The 20,746-nt window shown below is 52.6% G+C and overlaps 1 protein-coding gene across 1 annotated transcript in view; it reads left to right on the forward strand.

Moving 5' to 3' along the window:
* Positions 1 to 14,539, forward strand: part of ITGA11 (integrin subunit alpha 11) — a 124,088-nt gene extending 109,549 nt beyond the window's left edge. The window contains exons 21-30 of the mRNA XM_079912011.1: positions 1,384 to 1,482; positions 3,048 to 3,124; positions 4,865 to 4,954; positions 5,758 to 5,848; positions 7,140 to 7,253; positions 7,456 to 7,542; positions 8,852 to 8,962; positions 9,060 to 9,155; positions 12,454 to 12,567; positions 13,253 to 14,539. Of these exons, the coding sequence (XP_079768137.1) occupies positions 1,384 to 1,482; positions 3,048 to 3,124; positions 4,865 to 4,954; positions 5,758 to 5,848; positions 7,140 to 7,253; positions 7,456 to 7,542; positions 8,852 to 8,962; positions 9,060 to 9,155; positions 12,454 to 12,567; positions 13,253 to 13,324 (951 nt within the window). The 3' untranslated portion in view covers positions 13,325 to 14,539. The remainder of the gene's footprint in view (positions 1 to 1,383; positions 1,483 to 3,047; positions 3,125 to 4,864; positions 4,955 to 5,757; positions 5,849 to 7,139; positions 7,254 to 7,455; positions 7,543 to 8,851; positions 8,963 to 9,059; positions 9,156 to 12,453; positions 12,568 to 13,252) is intronic.
* Positions 14,540 to 20,746: the final 6,207 nt, after the last annotated feature.

Raw genomic sequence — 20,746 nt, forward strand, 5'->3', positions numbered from 1 at the left:
CAGCCCTATGTGTGCTCTGTGGAAATCATCAGTGTCGAGCGCGAGCGCTGCCCCGTTATAACCCTGAACTCCCAGAGGGTGAGTGCCCTGTCTCAGCCACATCTGTCCCCAGGGCTGGGCACAGAGAAGTCCCTCAAGACATGTCTGTTGAATCATCCTAGGACATCGTTGTCATGTGTGTGTACTGGGGTTCCCACGTCCCCTCAAACACAGGCTGTCCTCACAGATCTCCGTGTCCACCTGGAGCCTGGGGTGCAGCATAGGAGAGCCAGCAGTGCCCTTCTGTCCTCACCTCCACCACCCCTTCCTCACTGGACTGGAGAGAGGCAGGACGGGCCCCTCCTCAGCCACACACACACACACGCACGCACACACACGCACACACACACACACGCGAGCTGTTTTATAGCCAGAAGGGGAAGCTGAGTGGAGTGAGGCCCCCGAGAAAAGAGGGGGGCTGCCTGCGGTGTCCTCCCTTTCCCCTCGGTGGGCCCCCAGTGTCCTCAGACAGACTTCAACTTCAGTGCAAAGGACCTGAAGGAGGGGCTGTCAGTGCAAAGTCAGTCCCTCTGTCAGGCCCAGGTCCTGTTCCAGGGCCCAGAGTGAAGACGACCAGCCCACCTGATGGTCTTTCAAAGTCCTCTCCTCCCAGAGGTTTTGTGTCTGTTTGGCTTTAGGGTATTTAGGGGAAACTGAGCCCCAAACCTGCATCCATCTCTTCCTGCTTCCCTGGCCCTGAACTTTCCAAGACCCATCTCGTGCCTGTTCATAACCCTAGGGGAAAGGAATCATGGAATTTTGCTTCTGTGACGCGGAAGGGCTTTGGAAACGTGTTCTGTGAAACGCCGTGTCTGTACACACACAGGCGCGTGAGCACACACACTTGGCAGGTGGTGTGTGTAGGGCTAGCCTGCAGCCTGGCTCCTTCACCTCCCCAGCGTCCATCCCCAGCCCGGGAGATGCTCACAGCTGGAGCTCAGCAGGGACCTCGAGTGGAGGAAGCCACTTGCTGGTGGTCTGCGCTAGTTACCTCCCGTCTCTGGGGCTCAGTGACCCCACCTGTAAGCTGGATGATAAGTCCCACCTCTGGGCTTGATCCAGAGAGAATGACAAATCATATACGTGAGCGCCTGCCCACTCTCTCCACGACCCGTCACAGCGGAGCCAGTCCTCCGCCCCCGCACCGGGCTCCCACCATGCTTTGCGCTTTCCGCACCCGGAGCCAAGCCGCACCCGAGCCTCCAGGGCCCCTGTGGTCCCAGGATCTGTGGCCTGTGCTGCAGCTTCAGCCTGGGCAGTTGGGGGGCCAGGGGCAAGGGTGGCCCCCCCACCCGGGTCTCGGGCCCCACCTAACTGGTGCCCGTGATGCCCCCATCGCCCCAGGACGACTCGGACGGCAGCATCGAGTGTGTGAACGAGGAGAAGAGGCTCCACAAGAAAGTCTGCAATGTCAGCTACCCCTTCTTCCGGGCCAAGGCCAAGGTTGGCGCTGGGGTGGTGTGGGGAGGGAACGGGGCGGGGCGGGGAGGCACAGGGGAGGCAAGAGAAGTGGAAGGGAACAGCGCGGAGGACTGGGGAGGGACAGAGAGGCCTGAGGACGCCTTTTAAGTAGGTTGGTTTTTTCTCCCATGAAATGGCCTTCAAGTGACCTAATCACCCAGCCATCCCCAGGGCTGACAGCACACCCCAGGAGAGCATCAGGACCCTCACCTCAGAGGGAATCCTACCACTCCCACCCACCACTCTCCCACCTCCTCTTGGCCATTTACCCCACTGTCCTGAATCCTAACCCGTTTTTAGAATGTCCAGCCTCTGTCATGGTGCTGTGCCTGGGGAGAGATGGGAAGAAAAACGAACGTTTCTTGAGCGCCTACCATGTGCTTAAAAGTACATGTGAAAAGAGTGTAGGGATGGGAGAGGTAGACTCCAAACCGTGGGGACGTTTGCCCATCACCCCCGGGCAGTAGGCAGGCCCTGAAGGTTCTAGAGCAAGAGGAGACCTGACTGAGGCCGAGCTGCTTGTAGAGTGGGAACCAGACAGAGGGGAGCTTGAGGTAGGGGCCACCTAGAGAGCAGCAGTGTGTTCCCAAGAGCAAGGTCTGCAAGGCTGGGGGAAAGGGAGGAGAAGGGAGAGGGAGATTAGGGCTCCTGGCAAAAGAACCTCCCCAGTGCGACAAAAGTCAAGATTGTGGTTTTTGAGGTGAGGCGCTGACGCACCCAGGAGCTCTTGGGTGAAGACCCAGGGGGAGCAGCGCACAGCCCAAGCTTCCCCACCCGATCCTGCAGCGCTCAAGGAGTAGCCATCCCCGCACCCCACCCCTGCCACCAGGTCTCCTTGGGAAACCCTGTGAGGGTCAGACCTGGGAAGAGCACGAGAGGTCTGTGCAAAGCCCCAGTAGCGCCACCAGGTGGGGCAGAAGGTAGCAAAGAGGGTCAGATGTCAAAGGGCACAATCAGGGGACCCAGGCCCTACTCCTGGGTGAAGGCCAAGGGAAGCACCAGGACCTGGGCAGTCAGAGCGGTGGGAGGGCCGCTGGACAAGGAGACAGGTGTGTGACTAGCCTCTGGGTAGCCTGGGACAGCCTTCACCCTTCTCAGCCTCACACCTGTTCACACGCAAGAACAGGGGGTGCATGAGGGGGTCTTATCACTAGATTCTGGCCCCCACTTCCTGCGATGCATGTTGATGGCCATCTCCCCTTCCTACCATCAAGTGCCCCCCAGAACTTCCTGCAGAAAGAGTCTGAAGTTGGATTTGCAGTCTTCTGGTTGCCTGTAGTTAAAAACAAAAAGGGAGAGGGTGGAGGGCTGGCCTCACAGCCAAGAAGCCCCAGCAGGGGAGCTGTTGACCTCGGCTGCTTCCCGCCATGGCCCCTGAGCTCAGCTCACACTACTCCAGCACCTGGTCCTCCCTCCCCCAGCCCACTCCCTGCCAGCAGGGCCCACCAAAAGGGCAGGGGTTGGGAGGGGCGGGCCAGGGCTGGTGTGGGCAGTGCTCAGACAGGCAGTTCCCAGCCAGTCCGGCTCCAGCGACTTCTTCCTTGTAGGTGGCTTTCCGTCTCGATTTCGAGTTCAGCAAATCGGTCTTCCTGCACCACATGGAGATCCAGCTCACAGCGGGCAGGTCAGGGCTTGTCCGCTCCTTCTCCCTCCCTGCTCGCTACTCCTGGGCCCTGTTCTGCTGCTGGGAACTGCCCCTCCCCACACCAAATCCCCCCCCAAGCCTTGTCCATCGCTGCCCTGCCTGGGAGGGCCCTGGGTCAGTCCCCAAGTGCGGGCCAACCTGCTGCCTGCTGTGCTGCTGCCATTCTTCGTTCCTGGGCAGCTTGGATATAAATAATAATACCCTGAGCTTTCTACAGCATTTTATATAGCAATTATTTAAAAGCCCTACAGTTATAAAGTACTATGCACGTAATATCTCAGTCAGTCCTCACAGCAGCGCCTTCAGACAAGCAAAGCAGGGCTTATTCCCCACCCCACCCCACCTCCCAAGTTACAGGTAAGAAAAGGAAAGCTCAGAGAGGTTGAGTGAATTTCTCAACAACACACAGCATGTAAATAGCACAGTTGGGAGCTAACTAGTTTTCCTACTCCTTATCCAGTGCTCTTTATGTCCTGGTCACTTCTCTCCCCTTGGAAACTTCCAATTTTAAAAGACCTTTCATTACTCTATGTGGGTCTGTCTGTCTGTCTGTCTCCCAGGCCTCCCTGAGGCAGCTTGCTGTAGGTTGACCCCGTGAATCGCCCGTGTCAGTAATAAACACACGGAGGTGAGGAGGAATTCTGGCTGGAGCCTTATAAACCCTCCTGAGAACTTCTCCACACTGAGAAATAAACACTGCAGGCAAACCGAGCACCAACATTCCAACACACACACCCATGCGCAAACCAGTCAGCAGTCACAGGAGCGCTGGGGGTCAACACAGCAGCATGTGCGTGTATCCAGGTATAGTTAGCCAAACTGTGCGCTCTGGTGGAATCCTCACTTGACGTGAGGAGAAGTTTGTAAGATGTGTTGATATCTTAAGGCCTCCCTCTTAGAAAGCAGTTTGTTCTCACAGGGCCATGAACGCCCTTGCCTGCAGTGTCCTTGGCAGTGTGGGTGCTGGCGGGTGTTTGTGAGTTAGGCATATATAGGCAGGGGACACTGGGCATCTGTGTGTGTCAGATCTCCCTTTTCTAACTAAGCACCTATCTGGGGTAAGGTTTCCGAAGGAAATCAAACAGTGTATGTCATGAGCAGAAATCACACCTTTTTTATGTCTAAATGATCTGCTCCGGTAGTTCACGGTGCTCAGAAGCGAAGGGAAGCATATTCAACAAAACTTCCTCTAATGCCTCTGAATTTCACTCTCCAGCCTTTTCAAGGCAGCATAGCCCCCATGGGAGCTGGCGCACCCCTAGTCAGCTCACGGGGGGTCGGCTCAAGGGTCAGTAAACGCTCTGCTGTGAATTCCTCATGCTCTTCCCCTCTCTTGGGCAGACCCTTGCCCTGGAGGCATCATCTCCCGGGGCGGGGGGCGGGGGGTAGGTAGCATAGGATTTGCCCATCTGACAGATGAGGAGGGCACACAGGCCGCTGTGACCAAGCTGGCGCCGTCCTCCCAGCCTCCAGCCCAGATGTGCTACACCCAGAAAGAGGGCAGGGAAAGCTGAGGTCTCCAGGTCCCCTGCCTCCCCGGCCCTTCCCCTCCCGGAAGACCCCTCTGATGACCCTGCTGGCTGGCTGCTCTGGTGCAGCAGACCTAGACGCACGGGGATGCTGCTTCTCAGCCCGACTTGGAACCCCCCTGCTGCCCTGAGCTGGGTGGAGGGAGGGCTGTCCCTTCCTGACCACAGGCGCTGCCGGCTCTCCTTGCAGTGACAGTGACGAAGAAGAGAGCACCAAGGAAGACAACACGGCCCTCCTACGCTTGCACCTCAAGTATGAGGCTGACGTGCTCTTCACCAGGTGGGCCGCGGCCCCAGGGCCCTCGTGCTGAGGGACTATGGGAAGCAGCCGGGTATGCCCCTTGAGAGTGCACCCGCCTTGTCCATGGAGGGGAGGTGGCATCAACATGGAGGAAGAAGAGATACAGACCTGGTCCCCAGGGAGCTCCCCGCAGTGGGGGAGGGGGAGGGCTGGAGCAGCAGGCAGTAGCCACCCCAGGTGCAGGCTATAAGCGGAGGAATGGTCTGCAGAGAATTTTAAAATAGTCAAACCTGCTAAAAAGTCCATCTGCATTTCATTACCACTTTGCACTAGCAATTCTAAATAGCATCAGTGAGAAAATGCTTCTCCCTGCAGGGCAGACTGCTCCCACCGCCCACCCACCTCAGTCTGCCAGTGGTCCCCAGTGTGCCCCCTGAGAGCTCCCAGGAGGGCAGAGAAGTCAGAAGGTAACCACAAACAGACAGAAAGTTCAGGCCCTCCCATGGCCACCACTAGAGGCTGGAACGCTGCACAGTGGGCAAGCTCATGATCAAAAGAGGCCGTGCCCCTGGGCAGGAGGCAAGGGCAGGGGTGGCAAATAACTTGCTCTTCTGGTTCATGGCCATCCCACACACGAGGCAGACATTGCTAATTGATCTCAGAGTTTATTCCTGCTGAGCCTCAGAATCCTTCCCAACACAGCACTCCCAGTGGACACAAGAGGAAACGTATTTGCTGTGGTCTAGGGGGAGGCGGGTGCATGCCCACACCCTCTTCCATTCGTTTATCCATCTAGCCTACACTGACTGAGCTCATGGCGACCCTGTCCTCTGTCCCTGCAGGAGCAGCAGCCTGAGCCACTACGAGGTCAAGCCCAACAGCTCGCTGGAGAGATACCATGGCATTGGGCCTCCCTTCAACTGTGTTTTCAAGGTTAGTCTGGAAGGGAGTCAAGCAGACAGCGAAAGACAGGAGCTGAGGATCCCCCATCTGGGAGGGGAGGAATCTGGAATCATTGCTAGCGCCTGGGGTTCAGCCTCAACCCTGCCACCCATTCACTGTGTGACTTTAGGCAAGTCCCTTCCCCTCTCTGGGGCTCTCAGTCCTCATCTGGAAAATTATAGGGCTGAACTGGGAGGACGTGTCAGTGAAGATTAGGTGTAGCTGCTTATAATTTTTTAAAGTATGAAAAAAAAAACAGTGGTCTAAATGCCCTGGTGTTTATTCTCTCCCATAAAAGAAGTCCAGAGTTGGCAGCTTTACAGAGTCATCCGGGATTGGGTCTCCTTGTGTCTGTTCCACCATCCTCAACATGCAATCATCAGCCTATCAAGTTCACCTCATAGTCCAAGGTGGCTGCAGCTCCAGCCATCACGTTCTCATTCCAGGAGGAAGGAAGGGGAGAAGAGCAGACCAGACCCCTGCCTACTAAGAAACCTCCTTGGCAGTTCCTTGCACTTCCAATTAGTTCTCTTTGTCTAAAACGGTGTGATTCAGCTGTACGGGAGGCTAGGAAATATGCCTTTTTGTCTTGCTTTCTGTCACTAAGGAAGGAGGGAGAAGGAGAATTAGGAAGCAGTTTAGAGTCTCTGCCACAGTGTGCCCCAAGATCTCCCCAGCCCTGAACTGCTGAGTGAGAATTGGGAGCAGGCAGACAGCTGGAAACATGCAGGTGCCTCAGTGGCTCATCCAAGAGAGATTTAGTAACCTGCCCAAGGCCACACGGCTCATCTGTGGCGGCAGCCCCAGGTTATGTGCTCAGACTTTATGATTCCAAAGCCCTATTTGTGATCACTGTGACTCTGACACCAAATGTGTCACGGCTAGAATGTGAACCAACACACGCTCACTATTTACATCCTGCATCAGTTACTGATTATTTCTCACAATAAAGGAATTGTTGTCACCACCTCCACCCCGACCTCTGTCGAGGGAGGCCACCAGCACCACAGCCAAGAGAGGGTGAAAAGGGAAGTAACCCTTGCTGTCAGCCTCGTGGCCCCCGAGTGACCCATCCTCAGCCTCCAGGAGCCCATCCCTTTCAGCTTTCATGCAGTTTCATCCTGTAGCCCCCCGCTGAGATCTGGAAGAGCTTTGGAGCATCTACAGTGAAAAAGCCAGGGGGCTTGAAGGGGCCTGGCTGGGGGGATCGCCCCGTGAGCCTCGTCCTCCACCCCCCAACTGCTGCTGGGTGTACTGACACCTCCCCCCACTCCGGCCACAGATCCAAAACTTGGGCTTGTTCCCCATCCACGGGGTGATGATGAAGTTCACTGTTCCCATCGCAACCAGGGGTGGCAACCGGCTGCTGCTGCTGAAGGGCTTCCTCGCTGACCAGGTACCCATGCCCCGGGGGGCCAGCACAGGGGAGAGGACAAACATATCCCTAGGTGTGCCCCCAAGTCCCCAGACCTCAGCTCCTTCTCCCGAGCCCAGGGCCAGCCGGGCCTTCTCTGGGCAGAGGAGGAGAGAGGACCGTGTCCGGGACGCCGAGTCTGCCAGTGCTGGTGGTGAGGCTGGTTGCGTGTGTCCTCGTGCAGGCAAACACGTCCTGTAACATCTGGGGGAACAGCACTGAGTACCGGCACGCCCCGACGGAGGAGGACCTGAGTCGTGCCCCACAGCTGGTGAGTGTCCCCTGCACCAAGAGCCCCGGGGGACGAGGAGAGGGGGCTGCCTGAGCTCCTTGTCCAGTAGTTTGTCCAGAAGAGCTTGTCGAGCACCTCTATGTCCCAACCTCAAACTGAAAGGACACAGAATAAGGAAAAGATACTTCTTGCCCTTAGTGAGCTCACCATCTCACAGGAGACATGGGATTGAGTGTAAAGAAGCCAAGTAGCGAGGCTGGGATACGTGTCAAGTGAGGGGCGGTGGAGCAGACAACCTCGAGTAGAGAAGCAAGGGTCGTGGACTTGCCCCTGTGCCTAAAAGGGCCGGTAGGATATGGACAAGCAGAGGGAGGAGGAAGGAGCAAGACCACACGGGGCTTGTATTGGAGACACTGACCACATCACCTGGGGCCTCCCTGCCCCCAGAGATGGAAGGCAGCCCAGCTCCCACTCCTGAGGCCCTCCCCAAGACATCTGCTAGTGTCCAGGTTTCTGTTCCCAGGGCTGCCTCTGTCCCCACATACCAATTTCTGAGCGTGCCTTCACTATTCCTTACCCAAATAAAAATCTTAGCTATTTTCATTTTGTTCATTTTCAAATGCCTCATACAAAGCATCTTTGGCGTGTAGTGCGCTTTACTGAAGACTTGAACTTGGGTGGGGTGAGGTGGCTGCGAGGGAGCAACACAAGTAAGTTTGACCTGATAAATCTTCATTATTTGATGATTTGTTTGGGTTTTCTATTAGGACGGTGGTATCTGCAAGTAATGATAGTTTTAGTTTTACCACTCAATCCTTTTAAATTGTTTTTCTTGTCTTATTGCTCTGGCTATAAGGGCAATGGTAAACAGAAATGATGACCGTCTTGTCTTGATCCTGCATTTAAAGGGATTATTTTTAATTTTTCATTATTAAATGTGATACTTGCCACAGACTTTTTAAAATAAGCACCCTTATTCAGATTCAGGACATTCCCTGGGAGTTTTTATCATAAACAGAAGTTGGATTTCATAAAAGGCTTTTTTCTGCATCTGTTGCAGTAATACTATCATTTTCCCTTTAATGCATTTGTATGATGGTGACATTTATAGGTGCCCTAACGTTGACCCAAAGTTCTGTTCCTGAAATACACCCAGTTGTGCACAACTTCAAGTGGAGCATCGGATATACCGTCCTTACCTTGTCCTCCACCCCCATCCCCTTCCTTCTTCCTTGTCCTCTGCCCCTCCTACCTCAGGAACAAAACCCCACTTGGTCAAGCTGGGCAGCTGAGCCATCTCTCTGGTGGCCAAGCCCCTGCTCACCCTAAGACCCACCTTCTCTTTCAGAATCACAGCAACGCTGATGTAGTTTCCATCAACTGCAATGTGAGGCTGGCCCCCAACCAGGAAATCAGTTTCCATCTGCTGGGGAACCTGTGGTTGAGGTCCCTAAAAGCAGTAAGTAGAGCCCCGGGGGCCAGGCTGGAGGAGGCAGGTGCTGGGGAGTCTCCCCCGGGAGAGGGGCCAGAACCTGACAAGGCCTCTGATTACACAGCTCAAGTACAAGTTGATGAGAATCACAGTCCATGCAGCCTTGCAGAGGCAGTTCCACAGCCCTTTCATCTTCCGCGAGGAGGATCCCAGCCGCCAGGTGAGCACTGGGAACCCTGCAGACCTGGGCCTGGGCCAGGCCAGCTTGGGGAAGGGTAGCCCCTTCCCCAAGAGTTTTCCTACGCCCCCTGCAGGAGAGAGATGGACAGGCCTGCCAGCAGTTAGTGCAGCATCAGAGGTGAGGGAAAATCAAGACAAACAGGCTGTTAGGGGCAAAACTGGGGAGAACAGGGCCAGAAATAGGCATTGGCGCTGTCCCTCGGGGGCACCAAGCGCTGCACCTCAACAGCCCCCGGAGGCGAAGAAGGAGGGACACCTGCGTGTTTTGCACTAGAGGAAGCGGAAGTACAACCCAGGCCTGCCTGCCTGCCCACCTGCTTCAGGGCGGCGAGGCTGGGTCTCGGCAGGCTGGCAGCCTAGAACGGCCAGCCAACCCTCCCCTCCTCATGCATCCGCGCCTCAAATCTAATGAATGAAGTCTGCTGCGAACTGAAGTTGTGAAGACCGAGGGACTCGAGCTATCTCTGAACTGGAACTCTTTTTGAATTGAGTAAAACTGGACTGTCGCCGCTCAGACTGGCTTGAATCAGGGTCTAGGAAAGGGGTGAGGCTCCCTGTGGTGCTCTCTGGGAAAATGAGAAATTGGGTCTTGAAAAAAAGGCGGGTCCTCTGGAAGGAGCCGGGCGTCTCGGGCGTGGGACGCTGCTGCCCTCCACTGGCCACATCCCCAGCCCTGGCCTGGGCTCCGGGTGAGCGTCCTGTACCAGATGCGCAGTCACCCACCAGCCCCACCCCAGGAGACACTGGAGAGCAAAATGGGCCTGGTCAGGAAGCCAGACCTCCATAAAACACACACGTCGATCCCAAACAGCGTGTGGGTGTGCCAGGCGGAGGGGGAGCCGGCACAGTAGCCCGAGGCAGCATTCAGCAGATCCACCCGAGGAGCTGTTTTATTTGTTCCTTCTTCAGCATTTGTCAGGTGTTCATCCTGTGACTCAGGCTCACCCCCCAGATGAATTAGGCAGACAAGGGGGCGAGGACAACGAAGTGTGGGTGCAGTCTGGGGGAGAGCACAGGCGCTGGCATGGGGGTTGGTCAGAGCAAGCCATGTCCAGGGAAGGCTTTCTGGAGGAGACGGTCCACTTGACCTGAATCTTGAGAGACATGTGGGAATTTTCCAGGCAATCACGCGAGAAGAGGCATGGTACAGACACCCCACGCACACACAGACCACCCCTTTCTCCGCACTAGTCCATTTGTCATTTACTAGTTTAAGTGATTTCTCCTTCCACTCCCACTTCCCACCCCCAAAAACCCCTCTTATACGCTCTGGATGCCTCACTTCTCTTAGAAAGCCAGCAACCCAAAATTTAAGCCCCTGTTGCCTTGGCTCTGTGCGAGGTGCTGGTGTGGGAAGGCAGGGCCAGCTCCCAGCCTTCAGGGATGGAAAGAGCACAGAAGGGACCTGCTGTTGGTGGAGCCCTACCTATGTGCCGGGCACCGCAACAGACACTTGCCGTGTTACCCTGCTTACTCCTCACAGCAGTGTGAGGGGCGTCCCCACGTCCATTTTTCAGATATGGAAACGGAGGCTGTGTGAGGTAAGGCAGAAGGGGAGCAGGCTTGCCTCAAGGTGAATAGAGGGTCGCTGGCCAAGCCGGGCTCCGCCACGCTGTCGTGGGTACGTTCGTTCAGGCTTTCAGCGCGTTGACTGAGCTCCTGCTCTGTCCCAGGCACCGTTCCAGGCACTGAGGATAGAGCAGTGAGCAAAATAGATAAAGCCCCTGCTCTCCCTGGAGCTGACACTCTAGATGGGGGTGGGGGGAAGAGTCAACGAACGTAAATACATACAATGTCAGCGGTGATAAGGTCTGCCCAGAAAAACGCAGGTGCGTAAGGGTGGAGACGAGGGGTGTTATTTTATACAGGGAGACTGGGGAAAGCCTATAAGGGGACAGCAGACAGAGACTAGAAGAAATACAGTGGTGTCATGCAGCGAAGCGGGTTGGGGGAGCCCCACCAGCAGAAGGAACAGCAATGCAAAGCCCCAGCAGCAGGCGTGTGCTGGGCGTGTTGGCAGCCGGGTGGCTGAGGGCTGGAGTAGAGAGAGCAAGGAGCAGAGGAGGAGATGAGGCCGGCGAGATAAGCAGGGCCGGAGGGTGCAGGGCCTTGCAGGCCAGGACAAGGACTCTGTTTTTCACTCTGAGGAAGATGGGAAAACCTGGAGGACAGAGCAGAGCAGAGAATAAATCCCCTGCCTCTGGCTACTATTCCAAGAACAGACTGTAGGGGGCGATACACAAGCAGAAGGGGCAGCTAGGTGGCTGCTGCGGTCTCCAGGTGGGAGATGAGGGTGCTCAGTCCAAAGAGGTAGCCTTGGTGGTGGCAGGAGTGGCCACATTCTGGGTGTTTCAAAGGTAGAGCAGATAGACTTTGCCGGAGTCCACGTGGGTGTGAAAGTGAGAGTCAGCGACCAATACAAGAAGCAAGAGCAAGGAAGGACAAGGCTGCCATTTGCTTTGAGGGGAAAGATGTTGAAGGAACAGGTTTGAGGGTGAGGAGTGAGATCAGGAGTTTACTTGGGGACCTGTTAAAGATGCCAGGCAGGCCGAGTAGACAGTTGGATATGAGTCTGGAATGCAGTGGAGAGTCCAGGTAGCAGGTAGCAATGTGAAAGCATCAGCAGGCATAAAGATGGTTACGGCCCTAGGACTGAGTGAGCTTCCCCGGGGCTGCGTTAGGGCTCTCACGGCCCTGGGCACTTTTGCTTTCAGGGCCTTACTCCATAACCAAGATTTTTTTAAAAAGCATTATTTTCTGACTTGGTCTGTATAAAGACAAATATAATCCAGACAAGATTATCTTTTTTTATTCTAACTTTAAAAGAAACTAGAACACTTCTGTGGACCCCTAAAAGCACCATGGACCCTGGGCGCCGTGCCCACGGTACCTACTCCATAAGTCAGCCCCGAGCTCACCAGAGCCATGGGACACACCAACACTTAGGAAGCAGCAAAGAGAGCAAGAAAGAGTGTCCCATGTGGTAGAAGGAGAAAGCAGGGAGAGTGGAGTGGCCCCAGGCCCAAGGCAGAAAGCGTCTCAAAGAGGAGGTGGAATCACTTGGTCACTTAAGTCAGATGCCTGCTGCACCAGGGCTGGGAGCTCTGAGGCCTCTCAGCAGGCTGGTGCAACCCATCCCTTCAGCATCTCCCTGAGGAAGGGGATGCAGCTCTCCCACCAGGTGCCTGCTGTCTCCTACCCTCCTGCCCCTCCCCAGGCTACCACCTGGGCCCCAGAACAGTAGCGCTGTTGACCTGGCCTCACCCCTCACCTTGCAGATCACATTTGAGATCTCCAAGCAAGAGGACTCACAGATCCCCATCTGGATCATCGTGGGCAGCTCCCTGGGGGGCCTCCTGCTGCTGGCGCTGCTGGTCCTGGCACTGTGGAAGGTGAGGGCCCCCGCAGGGTGCAGGTGGGGGGCAGCATCCTGGCTGTCCGGGCCTGGGGCCTCCGCCTCTGAGCTCTGTGGCCAGTCCCCATGTTCTCCTCCGCGTGGGAGCTGGGGCCCACCCAGCCTCCTCCCCAGAACTTGCCGACTCCTCACCACAGCAGGCAGATGGGCTAGGGCCACCAAAGGGTACTCAGCCTACAGCTCCAACCCTTTTGTGGGTCCCTCTGAGAACCTAATGAAAGCTAGGCTTCCTCTGATCAGAAAAAAAGCAAGCACACGCAGCCACAAAATGTCTCCAACCATGTCAGACTGTTAAGTCCCCCAAAAGCCCTGCTCCGTCTCTGAGCCTCAGGCTAAGAACCCCTGGTCTCAGCCTCTTCCTGTTATAGATGAGGTGAAGGAGGCCCAGAGAGGGGTGTTGACTAGGGCAGCGTCAAAGAGCATGACTGCTTGCCTCTTGACACAGGCTCCGTCCACTTGGTTCCAGCCTCCCTGTCACCAATTAAGTGGCCCGTTGTGCAGCCTGGCGGTGGTAGGGGAGATATGCGGCATGAGCTGGGGCGTTTGGGGAAGGCTTCTCAGGAAAGAAGCCTTAAGAGAGTGAGTGAAGGGAGAGCAGGAAGGGGAGACAGGCCCTGTCCACCCTGCCCACCCCTGAGATTTCTCCCTTTGCCTTCCCACAGCTCGGCTTCTTTAAAAGTGCCAAGCGCAGGAGGGAGCCCGGCCTGGACCCCACCCCCAAAGTGCTGGAGTGAGGCTCCGGGGGAGGCTGAGAGTTGATGGGGGCCAGGACACGGGCCCAGGCAGTGTGCAGGCCCGTGGCCCACCGAGCTGGGGTGGAGAGGACGCCGGCTCGCTTTGCACTTGACCTCATCTCCTGAGAGACCAAGTCTGCTCCCTCTGAAAAGAACTCAAGTCAGTTTTAAGAGGGACTGTCCTACTGGGAGCCATGGTACCTCCAACACAGATCCCTAGGGATTTAAAGGGACCCCCCCTCCCAAGGTACACCCCAAAGCCGCCCCCAGGCTCTGTGGGGGCATTTGCTGCCCCCATCACTAAGGTGCTAGAAATTCGTCGTCACCCCATGCTCAGAAGAAACCCAGAGGGGAAGACTACAAATGCAAACCCACTCTGCCCTCTCCAGGCCTCTAGTTCCAGTGGGACCTAAGGGGACAGCAGATCTGCACTCTGCGCTGTCCTCCCACCCCAACGCTGTCCATGGCTCCCGAGTCTCCTCACCCCTTCCCCAGGCCGGAGATAGGTCCCCGGAGCGCCCCCTGCCTGAGGGGCCCAGCGGTGACAGCTACTGGCCTGGATGAAGACAGACTCTGGGACGCAGAGACTGTGATGGACGGGCAGCTGGGACCTAGGAGACTGGGCACCCACCAAGATGCGGAGGTGGGCGGGCTCTCCCGCATCCCCACCGTGCGTTCACACTGACCACCACCCACATCCCCTCCCAACATGCTCTCAGCAGCTGCAGGCCTGCAGCTGCCACCCCTCTTGCTGCTTTTGTTCCTGGGAGCCTGGCGGAAGTGTGGATGACGCAATCCCCAGGCTCCACGGTCCCACTTCGTCTTCCACCGCAGCCTGTCCCGATGCGATGGCAAGGCTGCAGGCCGTGGGCAGGGGTAGAGGTGGGGGGCCTCCCCTCCCGGCATCACCCCCTCGCGACACACACACACACACACACACAGCCTCTCACAGCCTCCCATCCCTCCCTTCCGACCACCCATCACCCATCACCCATGGGGGAGAAGGGCTGGACCAGTGCTGAGGGGTCCTCCCTGGAATGCACTGGATAAAGCTGGTGCAGGAACCCCCGGAGCCTGTGCAACCTTGGTGGCAAATGTCTGATCTGCCAGCCCATGGGACAAGTGGTACTACCAATGACAGCGCCCCGAGGACAAGAGGCATGCCTGGTGCCCAGCCGAGTAATTTATGCCTTAACTTTGTTGTGAGGTAGGAATGAAGGGGGGATACATCAAAGGCATCTGTCCCCTGTCACATAGTACGACCTTTACTGTCGTAAATATTTTAAAGAAATTTTTAAAAATACAGTGTTTAAAAACAACTAAGAGGCTGCCATCCCTTTTGTGGGCAGAGCGTGTCCTACTGAGCCACACTCTTTGAGGACAGGAGGTGGATGAGGGGCTCCCTGCTTCTTTCCCATTGTCTCTAGATGTTTGGAAGGGACTTGTCCACCCTTTGCTCCCCACAACATCCCCTCCCAGTGGCTGCCTGGTCTGGGATGGACATCTCCAGTGATGGAGCACTCCCTCCCCCTTTCCCTCCCTCCCAAGCCCACCTGTTCCATCTTCGGCCAGTTTAGATGGTTGAAACCCACATGTCACTGTAGCTTCTACCCCTTCGTTCCTGCTCTTTCCTCTAAGGCCTCCCAGATTTCTCTAGGCTGGCATCTCAGTGCTAACTTTCAGACCCTGACTTCTAGTTTCTTCACCTTTACCCACAGACTACTCTTAAAATTAGTTGTCTCCGTTCTATTCTCATGCCTTTGGAATCTCAAGAAGCCAGTAGAATCTTAGAAATTATTTGGTCCTGTTCCCCCATAGATGAGGACGCTCAGAACCAGAGAAGTTAAGAGAGCCCCAGGTCACAGCAAAATCCAGACTAATCCCAGGACTGCTGTCTCTCAAGCCAGACTGTCGTTCTAGCCCAGCCTTAGAAGGGCTTCGTGAAGGATTAGAAGGAATTGACATGAAGTCACTCGTCACTCTTTATGGGAATATTTTTTCTCAAATGGTGAAACCAAAATCAGAAGGTAACATTTTAAAATCGTATTTCATTTGCGTCACTACCCTCATGAATGGAGTAGTCTGGCTAAAGGAGAACCGATGACCCCGCACCCAAAAGTGCATTGTTTGGTCTGGCACCAAGTCTTTCTGTCAAACGCCGTCAACGCTGAGAACGCTTTCACGTGAAACCAGACTTTCAGAGATTGGCATTCACATTTTTAAAATCTGCCATGTGCAGCCACAGTGCAGGCCAAACAAAATGCATCTGCAGGTCAGATGCAGCCCAGAGGTCACCGAATTGCAACCCCTGGACTCAGAGGCAGCCTTTATCCCCAGGAGGTCATAGTCCCTCCATGTCCTCCCCTACCCTAGGCCAAGAACAACGAAATGGTCAAAAGGTGGAAAACATGGGAGGCTTGTTTGTATCTTCAAGGCCTTCAGCCCTTGCACTGTGTCGCTCTCCTCTCTCTCTTATCAATTCTCCCTTTCTGAAATTATTTGCTCTGGGGTATAAATGTCCATGGCTGGCCTTAAATGGGCTGGTAGGGCAAGCAGAGAAGATACATTTTACATGGAGCAAAGCCTCGTGCTAGAGCAGCGTTTCTCAGGCCTGGCTGCACATTAGAATCACCTGGAAGCCTTAAACGCTACCTATACAAGGCCCCACCCCCGAGAGGCAGACTTGATTGGTTGGGAGAGGGGCCAGGGCATCGTTTGTGTTTCAGAGTTCCCCTGGCGACTCCAGTGTGCTGAGCGTTGAGGTCAACAGGCAAGTGAATATGTAGGCTAGAAAGCGAACAACAAAAAAGGGGTTTACGTGCACAAGTGACCTTCTGTGCTGAGTAATGGGAACTGTGTTGTCATCGTAATGCTGTTCAGGTTGACTTGGCTCCCGCCTGCAGTTTAGAAGACTTTCTCGTTGCAGCAAGTCTCCAGAGTGGAATTTGCTACAGGAGATCACCCAGTTCTTGAGTTGGGGGCACATTTGCTAATGTCCGGGCGGGGACAGCCTCTGAAGCATTTTTAGCATTCTTAGCATTTGGTGGCAAGCTGTCCAAAACGGAACCTCAAATCAACATGAAAATTCATAGTATGGTTCATAGATGGGAGTTCTTAGCAATGCTGTCTGGTAGTTAAGTGTAATTATTTATGATGGAGCTAAGGAGTGAACTCAAGAGTGTTAACATGAAGCATAACCAACTTAAAAAGTCTTTTAGAAGCCTTATCGGCCCATCCTAGACACTACTTCAAAACAGCTGCGCTGATTTCCAGATGGCCTCGTGATACTAAAGCAATTCCACGGCAGGTGAGCGCGCAGGAGGAAAACGTGCCTGGGGCGGGGCCTGACTGCAAACCAAACTACCAGCAGAAGGCGGTTTTAGAATCTGCTCCGTGGACTGTCAGGATTTTTTAAATTCTAGGCTCACTGTCTAGTAGAGGGAAAGGACCTCCAACAGGGAGTTGTGAACTGAGATGTGCAAGATGTTCCGGGGGGTCCCATGTTGATTCTGACATGGTGACATGGTTAGACCCCATGCGCAAGGGGCGCCGGCCCTCAGAGAAGATACAAGAGCTGAGGGGCAGACCTTGGGTAGCTTTGAGAGAGGCCTCAGGCCCTTGCGCCATCATCCGGTGTTCTGCAGGGAAGTGGACATCAATTGTGCTGTCCCTCAGTTCCGGCCAGCTAAGAGTTGAAAAGGAGAAATTCAGGTAAGAGTGCGGCTTCTTTCTGGTGTCAGATGGTGTGGGCGTGTAAGCTCGGAGGGCAGGGTGTGCCTCTTAAAGTGGAGTATCTATCCAGAGCTGAGCGTCTCAGAGTGGGGTCCTGGGGCCACCTAAATCAGAACCTCAGATGACATTCTACCCCAGACCTCACAGATCCAGTTCCTGTGAGGTAATTTTAAGCACATTAAAATTATAGAACCAGAAATCTAGAGCCGTAAGATTTTGTTATTCTCTAGACTTCAACATCAGTTTCTTACAGCATGGCCTTTCTCAGCTGCCCTTTAGCCTATCTTGGTGGCAGCAGTCATCGGTAAAAACCCCCCAAGGGGTGTCCTTCCAGTGCCAACAGTGGAGTTTCTGGGCCTTCTTTTTGTTAAGAGAGGTGGTACTTCTTAACAAGATGGGTATCAGGTAAAGGGGGCTAATACAAACACAACAGAGAGAGAGAGGAGAATAATTCTTTCCCAGGAAATGCGGGAGAGCTTCTCTGAGACCTTTCCTGGAGGTCTATAAAAGACAAGTTGCTGTCTCCATCAGTATTCAAGAGCTTTTAGCATCCATACTCTCCCAAAATAAGACACGAGACTCTTGGCTTTAAGCCCTAAGATGCCGGGCAGCCTGTAATCGAAGAAGCTGGCTTAATCATGCTTCTTTTCTGGCATATGACTCACTGCAACCACACCTCACCCCAAACATGAAGTGGCCAGGTTTCTCCACCAGATATGCCTTGGGTGATTGACTTAATACAGCCATTAGTAGTGAATGGTCCTGTCTTCACCACACTGACCTTTGTTTTTACCTTTAGCTAATGTCACGTTGCCCTTTATTCTGCACTACTTCTTACCTTTAAAAAAAAAAAATCCCCCCAAATTATCCTTATATTACTATTAATGTCAACTAGATCCCTATCAGAGGACAGTCAAGCTTAATCGCCCACATTAAATCTGCAGAGTGCTTCTGTGTCACTGTCTGTCCATTAGCTTTGACATCACACTAAAGTAGGACAGCATGTTCCAAACAAAAACTGAAACCGGAACGTAGGAGCTTTGCTGGTGTAGCTTGAAGGGAGGGTTACAAGCCTGGCACCTGGCCTCTGAAACTTCAATAAGATATAGGCTAAAATGTACCTAGCAGACTCACAAGGCTCAAAGTAGGGTATGAGCAGAAAAATATTTTTTTTAAGCAGATGGGGGCACCATTCCTTAAGGACTCATCCTTTCTAATCAGTTGTGCATGTTCTTTGTTCCTGTCTCCCTGGTACTATATTAAAAATGATGATGGTAAAGTTTTCTGAAACGTTTTCAGAAGATGGCCCAAGCCAGCGTTCAAAAGTAACATCTTAAACTTTCAAAATTAAAATTTGAGGAAAAAATAGAAAATCAGATTTCAGATAGAGACATCTAGCTGGACAACAAGCTTATCAAGGACAGGGACCATGATTCTTATTTTTTGTATTCACATCCCTGATATAGTGCCCGACACACAGTAGGTGCTCGATAAACAGGAATTTCCAGCTCTTTCTTCCTACTGGTTGAGGCCAGAGCAAACCCCAGTTCTGTTCTCCGGATGAACTGAGCAAACCAAATTTACAAATCACAGGCAAATTAGAATATATAATTTTGTCTAAGCTTGCCAAAAAGCTAAGATTTTGTGAGCTACCTGAAATTTGCATCTCATACTGAAATTTTCTAGATCAGGTATCTGATGAAATATATTACTGCCAGCATTTTCTTTTGTCTGGACATCTGTTACTTTAATACAGCAGACATTACTTGAAATACAGAAAAAAAAAAAAAGATTATTTACAATTTGGATGATTTCTGCAGTCCAGTCAGATATTTTTGCCAGGCACAGATCTGGCAGAAATGCTAAGATGAGCTTCTCTGGTACTGGTGTGAGAGTCTTACAGTGAAAGAGCACTGTTCAGCGGGTCAGTAAACTCAGAGCCTACCTCGGGCTCTGACACTTGGTCCTTGTGCAACCTTGGATGGCCAAGTCGCTTCTTTGTGAGCCTGTATCCTCAACTATGAAGTGACAGAGTTGCCCTAAATGATTTTTTCAGATCTCTACAAAGGGACTCACTAAATCTAAATTTGAATGCAAACACGTGCGGAGGATGTGCTCCAGTACCACTCTTTAATACCCTTCTGGTAATCTTAACTATTGTAATTAGGTAAAAGAAAGAAATATGAGGTATGAATACTGGAAATGAGAAGGCAAAAGCATCATTACCTGTAAACGATGATTAGTGTATCTGGGACATCCAAATGAAGCAAATGAAAAAAATTTTTTTTTAAAAGGGAGGGCTTCCCTGGTGGCGCAGTGGTTGAGAATCCGCCTGCCCATGCAGGGGACACGGGTTCGTACCCCGGTCCGGGAAGATCCCACATGCCGCGGAGTGGCTGGGCCCGTGAGCCATGGCCGCTGAGCCTGCGCGTCCGGAGCCTGTGCTCCGCAACGGGAGAGGCCACAGCAGTGAGAGGCCCGCGTACCGCAAAAAAAAAAAAAAAAAAGGGAAATCCATTAAAATGCCTATATCAAAACATTAACATTTAGAAGTATATACAGTGGAAGAAAGGCTCCTCTCTACAATATAAACAAACTAATGATAAAAAAAAAAGGAAGATATTTGCAAGACCTTTATTAAAAATAAACTTTCTGGTTAGAGAAAAAAGACAAATGAAACATCAGCCCCACTTTTATTAATACTTAACATTTAGCAGGCACTTCACTGTTTTAAGCACTACATTAAGCGTTTTAATTCTCTCACTTGCTCATCACAACTTAGGTAATATTATTGTCCCAAAGTACAGAAACTGCGACTTGGATCGAGGTCACAGAGCTAGTAAGTGATGGAAAGAACCCAGACAGTATTCCTCAGGGTTCCACCACACTGCCAGGTCTACAGAATAGAAGAGAGAACCCAGAAACAGATCCAATTACTTTATGGGAATTTACTTTATGATTCATATCAGTGGAAAATAAGAGAGTTCTTGGCTAGCTGGATCCTTAATCAAAATAAATTCCAGGTAGATAAAAGATTTAAACCAAAGAAGACGAGAAGGAAAGAATGTGGAGAAGGAAGAGGAAAAAAAAAGGGGGGGAGGGGAGAGAGAAGGGGGAGGGGAAAAGCCATAAAAGCACTAGAAGAGAACATGGGTAAAAAAGATATATGAACTTGGAATGGAGACAACTTGACAAGATACAAAATTCAATAGATATAAAAACTACTAAAAGTCAAAAAACAAACTACAAACTGTGACACGACAGAAAATTTCCTTAAATTTGCAAGGAATTTCTAACACGTAGCAAGAAAAAGACCACAACCCAAAAGCAAACAAAAGAAAGAAAAAAGGTCAGTAAATATATGTCAACCTCATTCATAATAAAGGAACACAAATCAGAACCATGAAATATTTTCCATTTCCATCATCTTGGCAAAAACTAAATGATTAGATAATATTTGATGTCAATAAGGATGTAGGGAGATGGAAGGCAACTGGATCACCTCTGTCAAGATTTTAAACACTCAGTCACTAAACCAGAAGTTCCAGAGCTAGAAATGAATTTGTTCTCTGAATACAGTATATAAGGATGTTCACTGAAGCAGTATTTGGAATATCAGTAAACTGAAAACCTAAAAATCCAACACTAAGGCCTGGTTAAATAAATTTTAAGTCCATCCATAGAATTAAA

This window comes from Stenella coeruleoalba (assembly GCF_951394435.1).
Source record: "Stenella coeruleoalba genome assembly, chromosome: 2".
Taxonomy (NCBI): domain Eukaryota; kingdom Metazoa; phylum Chordata; class Mammalia; order Artiodactyla; family Delphinidae; genus Stenella; species Stenella coeruleoalba.